This window comes from Salvia splendens, chromosome 5 (assembly GCF_004379255.2).
Source record: "Salvia splendens isolate huo1 chromosome 5, SspV2, whole genome shotgun sequence".
Lineage (NCBI taxonomy): Eukaryota > Viridiplantae > Streptophyta > Magnoliopsida > Lamiales > Lamiaceae > Salvia > Salvia splendens.
In genome coordinates this window covers 31,599,400-31,614,896 of record NC_056036.1, presented here as the reverse complement: position 1 = coordinate 31,614,896, position 15,497 = coordinate 31,599,400, and the positions used below count along the sequence as shown (strand labels likewise).

The 15,497-nt window shown below is 38.5% G+C and overlaps 1 protein-coding gene across 1 annotated transcript; it reads left to right on the top strand.

The window, feature by feature from the left end:
* The first annotated feature begins 1,897 nt into the window (after positions 1–1,897).
* On the top strand, positions 1,898–10,481 carry LOC121802089 (histone-lysine N-methyltransferase CLF-like). The gene is made up of 17 exons (XM_042201656.1): positions 1,898–2,124; positions 2,768–2,869; positions 2,963–3,288; positions 4,660–4,821; positions 5,281–5,365; positions 5,532–5,678; positions 5,785–5,832; positions 5,915–5,986; positions 6,370–6,977; positions 7,276–7,429; positions 7,507–7,727; positions 7,823–7,954; positions 9,171–9,261; positions 9,459–9,506; positions 9,588–9,716; positions 9,811–9,888; positions 9,962–10,481. Exons 1-17 carry the CDS (start codon positions 2,077–2,079, stop codon positions 10,151–10,153), a joined length of 2,643 nt encoding a protein of 880 aa, XP_042057590.1. The 5' UTR covers positions 1,898–2,076; the 3' UTR covers positions 10,154–10,481.
* The last annotated feature ends 5,016 nt before the right edge of the window (positions 10,482–15,497 follow it).

The following is a 15,497-nucleotide window of genomic DNA, read 5'->3' as shown; positions in this document are numbered from 1 at the left end:
CAACATCAACATCAACATCAGCTATGCAGTCAGTCGCGCCATTATGTTGAATCTTGACCTATTTGGAATGCAAAATTGTGCAACTAAGTAGTTAGGTGAAATATCATGAATGGTGTGCCATCTAATGATCTAAACAAGATTGAAATTTTTAGAGGGCTAACTAATCTAGAATCCCAAATAGATATCATTTTTAGGTCACTTCCGAGTAACTTTCCAAAATCTCGTACGAACTATTATATGATCAATCACGACCATACATTAGTAGAATTGTTGACTTTGCTTCAGCGAACACAGTTGTAATGAGGCAAAGTAAGAAATAATTGATGGCACCCAAGACATGAAGTTTTATGTGTGGCAAAAAACTGTGACTATTGATAAGTCAAAGTAGTGTATAACGACGTATGCTCAATATTATATACAAAGATTAAGAAATACAAATCACCGAGACCTTGTCTTTTTGTAGATAGCAATAAAGACTCATCTCAACTTTAGATCCATTAAGGGTTTACCACATATGCGTTGTTAGTTTCCTTAAGTGAGAAAAACTTTCAAACAAACAATTCAACATTTGACGATAAGTAGTCAAAGCATCTCAAGGTGCTGAAATTGTTATACTTATAAAAGAACCGACTGAGTCACCTATAATGATGACTTGTTCCATTACCCAATCTACAATGCACAAGACTTGGATTTATTTGTTTAAACACATCACTGTTAAAAAACATATATCAAAAAACAAAACACAATACGATAAAACTATTTTCGTTTCTTAACGAGTGAACGTGAGTTGGAGTGTAACTTATACAAACAACCGTTCAGTTCGGAACACACTTTTTGCAGTATGCCAACTTCAATAGTATTTTCTAAGGGCATCCACAACAATGATCTTCTTTTCAGCCTCAAATAAGTCAAAACTCTATTTTTCAGCAGATACGTTATCTAACCACAATTCAACCTCAATTTGATAACCACAATTCAACCTCAATTTCTACTATAAAGGTAATCTCGTTTAAGCCCCAATCATTCAATTTTTAGAAATTAAATACCTCAATTTAAATAAAATAATTAAAATTTTCATAATTTAAATTCCTAAAATACATAGTCAAAGTACTAAATTATACTCCTACTTAACGACATAATAAAATTATTGTAATCTTAATTCCTAAATTGAATGAATATACACAAAATAAATTATAAATACCAGTTTGATGTGGTGTTTATAGATGAATAATACAAAATAATTAAAACGCAAAAATCGACCAATGCAAAAAAGGTACGAATAAAAATTATTGTAAAATAAGCTTTAAAAAGAAAACACCACCACAAGTAGAGCCGCTGGAACATCATCTTGCCCAATTGTTTACCCCTTCGCGGGTTGAAATCCCGGCCGCTCAGATGGAGGCTCCTCCGCAGTAGGGCCTACACCACTCCATCCCAGCTGCCCTCTTCCGAGCTCTACTATGAATGCTTTAAGATGTGATCCAGATCTACTATCTCCGTCTTTTAAAAATAGAAACTTTTGAAACGACACGAGTTTTGATACACAATTGGTAAAGTAAGAGAGAAAAAAAGTAATTGAAATATCATAAGTAGATAATGAATAATTATTTTTCTAAAATAGAGAGTTTATATTTTTAAAGGAAAAACGAAAATAGTTTCTATTCTATATTTTATAGAATGAGATATAATATTTTACTATTACTTTTATGGATACTATTTATTTTGGAAACAAAATTATATGTTAGATGAGATAAAAGGACCACTCTTCATTATCCATAAATATTAATATCATAGTTATTCATAACCTACAAATTTCAATAATAAGTTTTGTTAGGTAAAAGTCATAAATTAAATAAGTAGCTAATGTTGAGTATTGGTATCGGTATGGTATGGGAGGCGACCAACTCTGAAAAGCGCCCTTCTCTCAGGCCCACCACATCCGCCACCTCCTCACTATCCATTTTTAGGGTTTTCAAATTCCAAGCGCCAAATCCCCAATTCCCTTCACCTTCCCCCCTTTTGCATGACTCCGATCTGCAATCCGACCTCCATTGCCGATCGAGTGCTCCTCCGCCAATGTCGGCGCCCAAGCCCTCTCCATCCGCCTCCGGATCCGACCTTCATGTAATTCGCCCCTCTTTTCTCTTCTCCGTCTTGTGTTTTTTAGAATGAGACTCGATTCGATTTGGTAGATGATAGATGCTTTGCGTTTTGTTAGCAATAATGCTCAATCTTGTTGGGTTGGTGACGATGGTGATTAAATAGGAATGCGCATTGTGATTTTGGATGGCTGGAGCTTAGATTCGCTTTGGTTATGTATTGACCTTTTTTTTATTGTCAGTTTAAGGAATTGAATTTAATGCTGAGGCTCACTTCACTTTACTCTTATTTCTTTGCATATAGTAAGAGAATGATACAGTATTTTGCACCTAGTGGCTTTTGATTTGAGAGTTCACTGACCTGTTGGATAATCTGGTGAAACAAATTTTGTTCTTGTGGATGTTATTTGACAGAATTTGTTCACAGGTCCTCCTTGGAGAGTGCTTCATTAGGAAAAATATTTATTTGATAAGCAGGCATGAATTTAGAATTAATAGCTGTGTCCAACCTAATGATAACATTAGCTTACTAAACAACTGAGTTTGAAGTCTTTTCCGTCTTCAACCTGTGTACTCCTTATTGAAATTGGTCTCAATATATTTCCTCCTACTCATGTTTCAATTGTGTCACTGATGTCACCTTGTTCGATTTTCTGTAACTTGGACAGATAGCTGAGCACCAAGAAAATGGTTCATCAGCACTGGAGATAATATCTGTTATTGACTCTTTAAAGGAAAAAGTTGCTTCCGACCGCTGTGCCTATATAAAGGTGCATTCATGAAATGCGTATAATTCTACTATTGATGACTATTGAGTTCATTTTAGCCCCTAACACTTGCAAGTTACTTCTTTGGCCTCTCAGAAACGGATTGAAGAAAATGCTGAGAAAGTGCTTGATGTCACAAAAAATCTATACAAGTTATCAATGGAAAGAAGAAATTTTAAGATTATTTGTGGTGATGGAGGTGTAGATTTGCTAGCAAAGAGACAGAAAGATGCGATTGATATGCATAATGGTATTGGCACAAGCAATGGGGATAATGATAGTAGTAGCTCCCAAGAAGATGGATATGCCTCTTCAGCAATTCTTTTAGGATCCAGTATTGCAGTCAAGAGTGCTGTCCGGCCCATTAAGTTGCCAGAAGTGAAAAAGTTGCCACCATATACAACATGGATTTTTTTGGATAGGTGAGTCAATATTGTCAGGTGCATGGTGGAAAAAACTAAAATGTAGTCACACCTTTCTCAACTAAAACACTTTTCCGCCCCAGTTCTAATAATCTGTGAGAAGTTGTCTATTATTTCTCAACTACAACACTTTTCTACCCCAGCAACACTTAATGTAGTAACTGAAACTATGGCACTCATCCTTTATGTCTTATGAGTTAAGGTGGAAATTCTAGGGGCCTGACTGTTGGAACTAGATCTTAAGTCAGTAGAGGGTTTCACTAGAAGTTTCCAGGGTACAGTGCTGGAAAAAATTAAGTTCGTTCCTCATGCAGGAGCAAATGCTCAAACAAAATGGGAACAAACATGGAGAGTAAAACATAATAATTGTCTTTGCGTATGTACTGCATAAATTAGGAGTAATAATCATTTATTTTCTTTAGTCATTGCTATGTAGTATGTACCTCAACTCATATGCAATGCCAAAACATTGACGTGCTGCCTGCCTCCTCCTGAACAATATATCCTTGTTCTGTCCTTTTGGGTTAATAGTCAACAGATCATCAGGCATGCATTTAGGTTGCTTGGTGGTTTATTGATACTTGAAGTGCTATATACTACTCCCTCCGTCCCACTACAAGTATTCCCTTTTTGGTTATCCCACTACAAGTGATCAATTTCCATTTTTAGCAAAAAACAAACAATTATTTACTCTCTCCCTACTATTCTCTTTTATTCTCTCTTCTACTTCTTCATTCTCTCTCCATTTAACTCAATAAATATCATTTTCTTAAATCCCATGCTCAAAAGAAATCCTTCACTTGTAATGGGACGGAGGGAGTGTCTCATAAGACTGCTAGGTCTTTTGATGTCTATGACATGGCTAGAGATATTTGGACTTTGAACCAATTTCTTTGGAGCTAAGCTGAACCATCATACTATAAGTTTGATGCTGATTCCTATGGTTTATTCTTTATAGTACTTATATTATCTTGATTTCTTTTGTGAATTATGAGTTTAATAAATTAAAACCACATAATCTGAGACTTCTGAGCTAAAAATGAATGGGAGAAAATAAGAAGATTGGAAATATTGTTTTAACTTTTGGATATCTACATCTTTTATGATTTCAGTTTTAAACTACTGTAGTGAGAAACACTCTTCTATGGATATCTTATTGCTATTGTAGTTCTAGAATCTTCATGGATTGATAGATAATGTTTTAAATCTTTGGAAGATATTTTCCCTCTGAGATGCTTGGTCCTAATTTATGTAACCATCCGTCCACCCCCCCACCCCGCTTTCTTTTCCGTCATTATTTATTTTGTTGCTAGTTTCTGGTTTGTTTGTTATAGGTTCTCTAATCAGGTAATTTGTTCTGTTGCTATACAGAAATCAAAGAATGACAGAAGACCAGTCTGTGGTTGGCAGAAGGCGTATTTATTATGACCAGAGTGGTGGTGAAGCTCTAATTTGTAGTGACAGTGAAGAAGAAGCGGTTGATGATGAAGAAGAAAAGAAAGAGTTTGTAGAATCTGAAGATTATATTTTGCGGTTGGTATATTTTGTAGACCTGTTCTGGCCTTTATTTTCATTTCTTTGTGTGCTAAGTTTGCTTGGACATGCGTTTTTACCTGAAGTGACACCCAACTTTTCTGTCATCTGTTTTTCTTCTCTTACTAAACATTGGCCAAAATAACTTCTGTCATCTTTGTGAGCTAGGTAGAAGCTAAGTCAATGGTACATGCATAAGCTTTGTAATGTTTCATGTGGTGGTTTTTGTTTACATTCTATATAGTAATATGTTGATTTCCAATCAAAGATCTGCTTTTCCAATATTTAGCTCATTTTTAGGATGTGCTTGTGCTATCTATTGTTTATTCTGGTAGATATTATAATCTTTGTGTGAGTGTAACATTTTAGTTCATGCCCTGCTGATTTTGCTTCTTTGGAATTGGGCTGCATTGGAAATCAATGGTGACCTAATAAATGTTTCTTTCCTATACTGGCCAGAATGACCATCAAACAGATGGGGTTTTCTGATACGACATTGGATGTGTTGGGCCAGTGTCTATCTAGAAGATCTGGTGAACTCAAGGTATGCAATTCAATTGCCAACAATCGACCAGTTTGCATCTCTTTACGTTCCATTATTATCTTGAAAAGAAAACAACTGGTCATTGTGAGAGGCTTTGGTCCAGCTGTTTCCCATTCGTGTTTTGCTGGCTTTACAGAGATAAACCACCATAGAACATCTTATACAGGCAAGATTCGAAGATCATATCAAGAATAACACTACTATGTCTCGTGTGAACAATGGAAATGCAGAAGGCTTTGTGAATCCCTATATTGATAAAGATCTTGATGCCGCTCTTGATTCATTTGATAACCTATTTTGCCGCCGTTGTCTAGTAAGCAATAATTTTGACTAATTTTACTTTGTGCTCTTTACATCTATTCATTTCATATCATTTTGCACAATTTTCGCCATCTAAGTTATTCTCCCTTCCGTGGCAGGTTTTTGATTGTAGATTACATGGTTGTTCTCAGGACCTGAGCTTTCCTGTAGGTCTATTATTTGTGGACCAATATAAATTAAAATTATTACTAGTGGTGCTGGAATGCTAATATATTTTTCCCGCTTCAGGTGGAGAAACAAGTACAATGGAATTGTCCAGATGCAGATAAGGAAGCATGCGGTCCAGGCTGCCATCGATTGGTAATCTATGTTTGCACTTTTAGTTTATGTTTTTAAGTTTTAACAATTTGGCTATAATGGTCTGCTCAGATAGTGTAGCTTATGCCTTCTGTTTGATGAGCATTGCCTCTATAATAGTGCTCTTGTATCCATTAGGTTAGAATCAGTACACGTATTTCAATGTTGTTTTGTAGGTAATCTTCTAAGGTATAACTAGTAGGTTATGAACAATTTAACTATGATTGTACTCTCTGAGTTCCACTGATCTGTCTTCCCTGTAACATTGTTACTTTTTCCATGTGTATCCTTTAGACCAGAAGTCAGTAATATTTGCAGACTTAGATTTTTTTTCTTTATTTAATTTTACTAATGTTCTTTAGGACTCATAAACTTACAACTGTCAGGTCCTTGAATCGGAAGGGTTGAGCTCCAGGCAGGAAAATCTTGAAGAAAAAGCTGCCCCTGCATCTAATGCTGTCTCTATGCAAATTCAAAAGAGGAAGCAAGGAGGCACACCTCTCAAGAAGAAAACAAAGTCTTGCCAGAGTGAAAGTGCTTCTTCATCCGAGGTTAAACCTACTAATGATATCACAATGTCAGTGAAGAGTGCTGGAAAATCTGGCATTGATAAAAGAAGTAGCAAGAGAATAGCTGAAAATGTTCTTGTTGCTAAAAAGAAAAGGCAGAAGAAAATGGTAACATCTGACTCTGATCGGCGAGAAAGTGAAGATAACAGTAATCCACCAAACGTCAAATGTACAAGTTCTAGAAAGTCTAGAAGGAAGGAATCTCCATTGCTAGACTCTGACAGATCTTTGCAGGATGAGGCTGCTAGCGGTGCCTCAAATGAGAGCGAGAGTAATCAGCCTGTGACTTGCAGCGCTGAAACTTTAAAGAAAGAAGAGTTTATTGATGAAAATATGCATAATCAAGATTTAGTCGACAGCAAAAGTTGGAAACCATTTGAAAAAGCACTTTATGAAAAGGGCATTCAGATATTTGGCCGTAACAGGTTAAACACCATATTTAGTTTGCCTATGCTTGCTAGCTATTACAACCCTTCTGTGCTTGCAGTACAAATCACCAGTTGCATGTCTATACATTCACATCTGGAAAATAGGTCATTATGTTTTAGATTTAGTTATCAATGGAATAATGCAGAACGGAATTTTATGATCCATATTATCCTTTAGTTCCACCAAGATCTTTTGCACTTTAGTTTAGCCAGTCTTTTTGACAGATTTACAAGCTGCTTGGTTACATTATACACCAAAACTATGCTCTGAGGATGGACTATGTATGTCATGCAGCTGTTTGATTGCTAGGAATCTCATGAGTGGCTTGAAGAGCTGTTCAGAGATCTTCAAGTACATGCATCGTTCTGAGAACAGGATATTCACTCGAGATGGTGATGGTATGGTCCTTTCTGATGGCTGTCTAAAAGCTGATGGTACTGAGACTGTGGTGAGTCCTTTTCTGTTCATTCTCCTGTATTTTGATTTATGGCGCTGCAGAACAAATTTCGATAATTTTTTATACAGGGTGGTGGTGCACGGAGAAGATCAAGATTTTTACGCAGAAAAGGAAGAGTTCGTCGCCTAAAGTACACATGGAAATCTGCAGGATACCAATCGTTCAGAAAACGGATTTCTGAAAGGAAGGACCAGCCTTGTCGACAGTACAGTCCATGTGGATGCCAAACTGCATGTGGGAAAACATGTCCATGTCTTGTAAATGGTACCTGCTGTGAGAAATACTGCGGGTGAGCTAACTGTAGTTCCTGTGAATTGTGATACAGTTTTCTTAACTTATATCTGAACATACAAGTTGTCTGAACCATATATAATCTCTTTGCAGATGTCCAAAGAGTTGCAAAAATCGATTCAGAGGATGTCACTGTGCCAAGAGCCAGTGTAGAAGTCGTCAATGCCCATGCTTTGCTGCTGATAGGGAATGTGATCCAGATGTCTGCCGAAATTGCTGGATAAGGTGTGACATCTTTTCATTATTTTGTCCCTTTCCTGGCATGAGGTCTAGAAGTCAAATCATATGGAACTAAATTAAAAAAAGAAAAGTGCGGGCTGCTTTTTATTTGATTTTTTATTATACAGAAGCATGCCAATTAAGTAGTTTTTCTATGATAGAGCCATAGTGGTTTTTCACAAGAAAATTCCTATACACGTTTAGGTTAAGTTTTGAGTTGAGCTCCCCAAATTCCCGTCACCACTGGCATTTTGTTTTAAAAGCATTGGCATGAATGTGAAGACTTTATTCCTAGATAAGACCAAGATGTATGTGTTATATGGGTTATTTGGCTGTTTGGTAGATAAATAAGGTCCATGTTAGGCCATCAAAGCCCATCTTGGCCCGCTGAGGCCCGGAGCGAATGAATTAGTTCAAAAGGCTGGATTATTTTACAGCCTAAAAGAGTGAGATAGCATATCCTTATCTTAAAGCACATCTTAATTAATTATCTTGTGCTAATTTAACATGCCTACCAAACTTGCACTTAATTTTCTGGGGGCATGCAAGGTTATTCAACAATCCGATGGTGGTCTTTAGGTAACATGCTTTCTTTTGGAGGCTACACTATGACTTGCATATGACATGATCTTAATGTCACCTAGGCATCAAGACATTCTTAATATATTTGACTTCTATATATATGCTGGGAATTGCTTCATTGAAGTCTGGAATGATGCTGCTAATCTATTTATCTACTACTACAATACTAGTGATATGTGTAGCTTAGATGAGATTGGTTTGACCTCAATGTGGAGATAAAACACTGGTAAATTATGTGTCAGGTGACGACATACTTATTGAGTTGTGAACACGAGAACTACTTCTAGACGATTTCTGGCAGAGATCTCTTTTCACATTTTTGATACAGAATGTCTAACGACTGAGTGAAACAAGCAAGTGGGTAACAAAAATACATCTAGTAGAACATAATAAACTTGTTAATGGTTTCTATCTGTCCCCCACCAAATGGCTTAGCTCTGTGGTTTTGATATGGGTTGGCAACTCTTGAAGCAACATCTACCTAAACCTGTATGATTGAGCCCATCAGTCAGCTGGTGATTTTCTTGTTCTGTCCAGTCTAATCCAGTAACTGGTGGATTGTAAAACGCATGAGTGTTTACTTTCTTTAAGATTAATTTCACTTTGGCAAGCTGTAATATTATTTGAATTGGCTTTGCAGTTGCGGTGACGGCACCCTTGGGATACCTCCTCAAAGAGGTGATAATTACGAGTGCAGGAATATGAAGCTTCTTTTGAAACAACAGCAGAGGGTAAGTGACTTTCCTCTTCGCTCACATTATCAGTTAGGTTTGATATCGCATCATTTTATAATGTGTAAGTTTCTTGGTGTGCATAGCTACTGTTTACTGTATGGACCCCTCTCTCTGCTGAAATTGCAGATGAAATAAATTGTTGATTTTAGATAAATAAATCTTTCTAATAGCAGTGCTTGTTAATTCAATTTTAGGTTTTGCTGGGAAGATCTGATGTATCTGGCTGGGGAGCTTTCTTGAAGGTAATTCCAGAAAATAGTATTGTTTGTCACCAGGATAAGTTTTATCCCCTTCCTAACTCCCCCGCACTTCAAAAACTGCAGAATAGTGTTAGCAAGCATGAATACCTCGGAGAATATACTGGCGAACTAATTTCACATCGCGAAGCTGACAAGCGCGGGAAGATATATGACCGAGAGAACTCTTCATTTTTATTTAATCTAAATGATCAGGCACGAATAACTCTTGTCCTGCAAAAAAGTATTTCTTTAGTACTCTACTAATCTGGAAGAAAGTGACTAATGATGCTTTTCCATTCATGCTCAGTTTGTGCTCGATGCTTATCGCAAGGGCGACAAGCTGAAGTTCGCCAACCATTCCCCAGATCCAAACTGCTATGCTAAGGTAAACTGAGTGGCAAGAAACGATAAAAACATGGGCCGTGCTTACAGTAACATGATACGAAATGAATTGGCAGGTGATAATGGTGGCCGGAGATCACAGAGTGGGTATATTTGCGAAGGAACGGATTAACACAGGAGAAGAAATCTTTTATGATTATCGTTACGAGGCGGACAGAGCTCCAGCCTGGGCTAAAAAGCCGGAGGCGTCCGGGAGCAAGAGGGAAGACTGCGTGCCTTCAAGTGGGCGTGCGAAAAAGCACACGTAAGCGTCGGAAGATAGATTTTTGCAACAACTTGTGGTTGAAACTCTAATCATTAGTTGCTGGAGATAAAAGGTTCATCTCCAGAGTAACCTAAACCGATTCTTTTGGTGGTGACTGTTGAGTGAGCTGAGAATACTCATCCTCATCAAAGTGGGAAAGAATACAAGCGTAGACCATGTTTTCCTTTTTTTATAAAATATTTATATATTCTTATGTAAAATGCATCACTTGCTACGATTCATTTAGCAAAATGGTGTACATTTCATTCACATTTTACTCTCAAACGATTCTTCATTTAGACTCCCAACTATGTTGTATTCTTCTTCATCTATCTTTTTTTGCTTTTCTTGCATATCTCACATATTCCCAGAAAAAATAAACTCTTCTATTTTAATTTATTTTTAACAATTTTATATTTACAAAAATAATCACAATGATTTCTTATTATCTTTTTTCAAATTTATTTCTAACTCAAAAGTATTTCTCTATATTATAAACTTAATTTATCCAAATGCTTTGGTTTATTATAATTTATAATAAAAGCCAAAATTGGTCTTGAACATATGATCATTTTACAATTTTGGTCTTAGACATTATGTTTTGAATTTTTGCATTTCCAACATTTCATCTCGGATCACAGTCGGTCCAAAACTGATGGTTTTGTCAAATTGTAACAAACAACGTCTTCAATCACGGTTTTGACCCAATTAAGCATTTTGATTATATTTTTTTTATTATTTTGAAATTAAAAATAATACTCCATCCGTCTACAAAAAATAGATAAGTTTTGCCATTTTGGTCTGTCCACAAAAAATAGACTAAGTTCAAAAATGAAAGTTTTTAACCAATACTAACCATGTACATCATTCTAAATGTGGATTCACTAATACTCATTTCACTACCTTTTTCCCCTCTCTCTTACTTTTCCTATCTCCCTCTTAGGGCTCGTTTGGTTGCACTGACAGGGTTATATGAGAAAACCTCCTCACATTGGTTTTACATGATAGTGTGGTAAGATATGTATCTCACTGTGATGTTTGGTTGTACCGACATCAATCCCATGATAGCTTATATTATGTTTGGTTTGGACTGCAGAAACTGCTGATATAAAAATACATGGACAAATTTGTCCTTCTAAGATTATTGTAGTGACATTTTTATCCTTGCAAACCCTATTTCTAATTTTGGCACAGCATAATCGCCTCGACATGCACACAACATCATGAACCTACGGGGCTGGTTTACGTGAAGCCGGGAACGGACTCCATGATGCGCACGATGAAGCTTTGGGTGACGCGAGGACATCCTTGTTCGGGGGCTATAGCGATTAGGAGGCTTGTAAGACGTCGTTCCATCGAAGCATGGAGCTCCAACATCAAACAGCTTGCGACATACTCGTGTGGAAGGGCCCGACATCAGTGAGTTAACTTCATCTGAATCGGCAGGGGATTGATACATACAGACACGAACTAGTGCGTTGGGTTCGACGGTCTCGGTTAGCACGACGACCTCAGTGGTGTCGGAAAGTGTAATCACCTCGCGAGGGAACTCATCTTTGACGTCGGTTAAGCCAAACAAACTCGCAAGAAGGCAGAATTCCAGCTTGTCCCGATGGTAGTAAGCGCATGCCGATGGATCCCTCTGTATAATGACATCGTTAACGACCATGTGTGATGATATGTAGTACAAATGTTGAAGTATTGCGATAGAATGACAGTTTCAAATGATAAAATGATACTTTTGTTTAATAATGATAGTGAAGTGCAGGAAGTAATGTATAGGAGCGAGTGTGTTTTCAGTAAAAATGCGATGTGCTACGCTGGGTCGAGATACCAAGACCTATGAATCCACTAGATCACTTGGTCTAGGAACTCAAGGGAACACGGAATACTCTGTCGTTGTACACACTAACCTCCTCTTCAAAGATCCCTCAACCCGAATACTATGGATTAGCATAGAGAAGCATGGGTCGATCCCACGAAGATGGATACGTAAGAAAGCATTTAGAGACTCTTGACAAAGGCGGCTGCTGCCACGCAAACAGGGTTTAGATATAACTACTACTAGACCTAGGCAGGAAATGTAAACACTAGACCTAGAAAGCTGTAAACATGCTGAGACCAAACATTATCAAGACTTCGATATATTAAATTCACTTCGTAGACCGTGTAAACGACTACCTAATTTAGCTAGACAGAAAACAACTAACAGTGGGGACCATGACCCAGAAATAGCGAGTACGGCAGAAAAGCTGCAAATAACTGACTGAGAAAATAACTAAAAAGGCATGCTTTTCTTCAACGGATTTAAACACGAAGATGGAGTAAACAGAGCACATACCCAGATTCGAACAGAATGTAAAAGTTTGGTCGTCGGAAACTTACAACAAGCCGGAAATAACGCAGATCTACATATACTAGAAGAAGCGAAATGAAAACTCGAAGACTAGGCATCAAAATAAACCAACTCTGCTCAGATCTCAAGTCGAACGCTTAATCCACTTCGGATCCAAGTAATCCGAAACCAACAACAACTAGATTCCACTACATAACTTTCGATCTAACAGATCTACTCTGATCAACTCCGAATTTAAACGTTTCCACAATCAAGCTACAAAACCAAATTCAAACCTCCGATTCATTCACCAACAAACTCTGATCACTCCGATCCAGCCATTACTCTGCTCAGTTTCTGTAAACAATTGCGAAACGCATCCAAAACAAGTAAGCTAGCTCAAACTCCAGAAAATCACAACGGCAAAAACAGAAATCATCATTATCGACATAACAGAAAATTAAACTTGCATAAAATACGGGAATAGTCGATAAAACAGAATGCCGAGCTTCGAACAGCGAAGCTTGGTAGAAACCACAAAATGCGAGAAATTAAACAGGAACTTGTTTCTTCGCCCTCAACAGGACGGTGTTACACCACAACTTGAAAATACGAGAAAGCAGAAAGTGAACCCAAGTGCGAAACCCCCTGAATTTCCCTCGAAGAACCCAAGTGTATAGAAAAGTGAACTAGCTGCAGACTGTTAGTGAGGTCTCTACCTCAAAAGATCCCTCCAGAATGCATGCAGCCTTCCTTTTATAGACACAGACATAATCTTCTAGAACCTTCGTAGAAATCTCCATTCTACCCTTCAGTTCTGAGATTTACTCTGTCTTGCAATTTCTTTCACAATGTTCACTTATTCGCCAGTTTCCTCGGGCATGTGATTGCCTCCTTCTTTTCCTGGACCTGGCGAATTTCCTCTATACACCTGGCTTAAAACATGTGTTAGACCCAGCAAATTCATGAATTTATCCCCTAGACCTATGCATGAAATTAGTCTTATCAAACTGCTCACACTTAAACCATGCTTGTCATCAAGCATGAAAGACAAGAAAAAGGAATAAGGCAAATTTCAACGCACGGTCCCCAAGAACGACTCTACAAACAAGACACTAACACAAAAACAGACTCCTAGACCTAAACAACTACAGACTCATAAAAGAAAACATCACACAAAGAGAAACAAAACACAACAGATAAGCATGCACTAGCTTCAACTTTTAGGCGACTGTCCCCACAAGCTTATGTTCTCTTCGATCATCTACAGTCTTCAATTCCTCCCCCTTCCTTCTTCTACCTAAACGGTCTGTCAGTTCGTCAAGATAGCCTATTGATTTCCCAGCGGTTAGGTTCGCTCGATCACTCATGCCTCACCAGGGATGTTAGGATCGAAATGCTCCAAAGTTAAAGTTACACCACTGATGCGTCGGGTTATGAGAGTTTCTCCTTTCTATCGTCTCCCTTTTTTTCTATATATTTTTTTCATTCCTGGGTCAGGTAATTTTTACTTCCTTCCCTTGGGTAATTAATCTTCTTTTTCCCTTTTTTCCCTGGACTTCGTCCAGCTTATATCTCTGATTTTATTATTTTATTCCTCCCCTGGACTTCGTCCAGCTTATACCTCCTTTTCCTGGACTTCGTCCAGCTTATACCACCAGTTCTGGACTTCGTCCAGCTTATTCCTCCATAACCCATTTTTTCTCCTTTAGAATCTACTCCCTAAGCATCAAGTGGCAGCCCAGTTTTTTTGTTAGCTCAAAGTGTTTAGGCTTATAACTCGCTCTTATAATAGGGCTGCACAGCTAGGTTATCTAGGGCATTTTCTATCGTCCTTACTTCATTCAGACCGCTTTTAGTTTATTAAGGAAAAAGGCATCAAAGTTGACGTGTATCCTTTCTTCAATCGCTCTTACTAAGAGAAATTTGCCTTATTATATCCACCAGCTCATGCAACACGCAAACATAAAAACCTAGAGATACTAAGACAAACTTACTACACTTACTCCCTCCCCCTCCCGCTTCACTCAAGCTTGTCCCCAAGCTATCCTAGTGAAGTGGGGAAATAGGGAAGGACGAACAAAACAAACTTCTCACACTTAGACCGGACACCGGGCTAAGTGGGAGAAAGCACACAAACAAAACCAAACATGCAAAAACAGAACAACCCCTTCTCACACTTAGACCAAGGATTGGGCTAAGTGTGGGAAGGTGCAACACATATATACAGAACAGAGCATGCTAGCACAGATAAACACAAACAGAAAGCGAAAAACTAAAAGAAATGGAAGAGTAAAAGTTACTTGGTTTGGGGGGAATCAATTCGGGGTCTGGCCCCCGCGGGAGCCAGCCTTGAGCGGGGCGGACGGTTGGGTCACTTTAGCTTTCTTCTTTGTCGGTGAATCCGGCGTCTCTGTCATCTTGTCACGCTGTCGCGGCACTGCCTTTCTTTCGGTCAAGGGCTTAGTCGCGGACGGGGCAATTAGAGGCCTCGTCGCCTGGGGAGGCTTCTGGAGAGATAGACTTCCTTGCCCTGATGGTTTAGAAAAGCTGCCAGGGTAGGAAGAGATTCCGGCGCCTCGGGAAACTTCGCTCTAAGCCACTTCGTCATTATCATCATCAGCGAGACGCCTTCTGCCAACCTATCAGTGTGCCTTGTCGACGTTGCAACAAGGTCGGTGAGACGTCCCTTGAGGGCCACGACCTCCTCTCTGACCTTCCTGACTTCCATTCTCATCTCGTCTACCTCCGTTCTCACTCCTGCGACCTCTTTCCGTACTCTCTCAAAATCGACACTGTCCCTTCCTTTACCCCGTAGGGCCACAATCTCCTTCATTGTGGGCTTCAGTACCCACAGCCTTTTCAGGGGTCCTCCCCTCACCAACGTTTTTCTCAGAAATTTGGGCCTCATCGCCCCCAAATTCTTCTAGGGTTTCTCCTCCCACAACATTCTCACAAACACCAGGGGCTGTCCCCTCTCCTAACTCCTCAATAACAGGGGTTTCCCCCTCAG

What these genes read in the sequence shown, in the direction of transcription:
- LOC121802089 (XM_042201656.1), top strand. Translation starts at nt 2,077, where the DNA reads ATGTCGGCGCCCAAGCCCTCTCCATCCGCCTCCGGATCCGACCTTCAT. An exon ending in ACCGCTGTGCCTATATAAAG is followed by an intron (nt 2,870 to 2,962) that starts GTGCATTCATGA and finishes TTGGCCTCTCAG; the next exon opens with AAACGGATTGAAGAAAATGC. An exon ending in GAAGATCTGGTGAACTCAAG is followed by an intron (nt 5,366 to 5,531) that starts GTATGCAATTCA and finishes CATCTTATACAG; the next exon opens with GCAAGATTCGAAGATCATAT.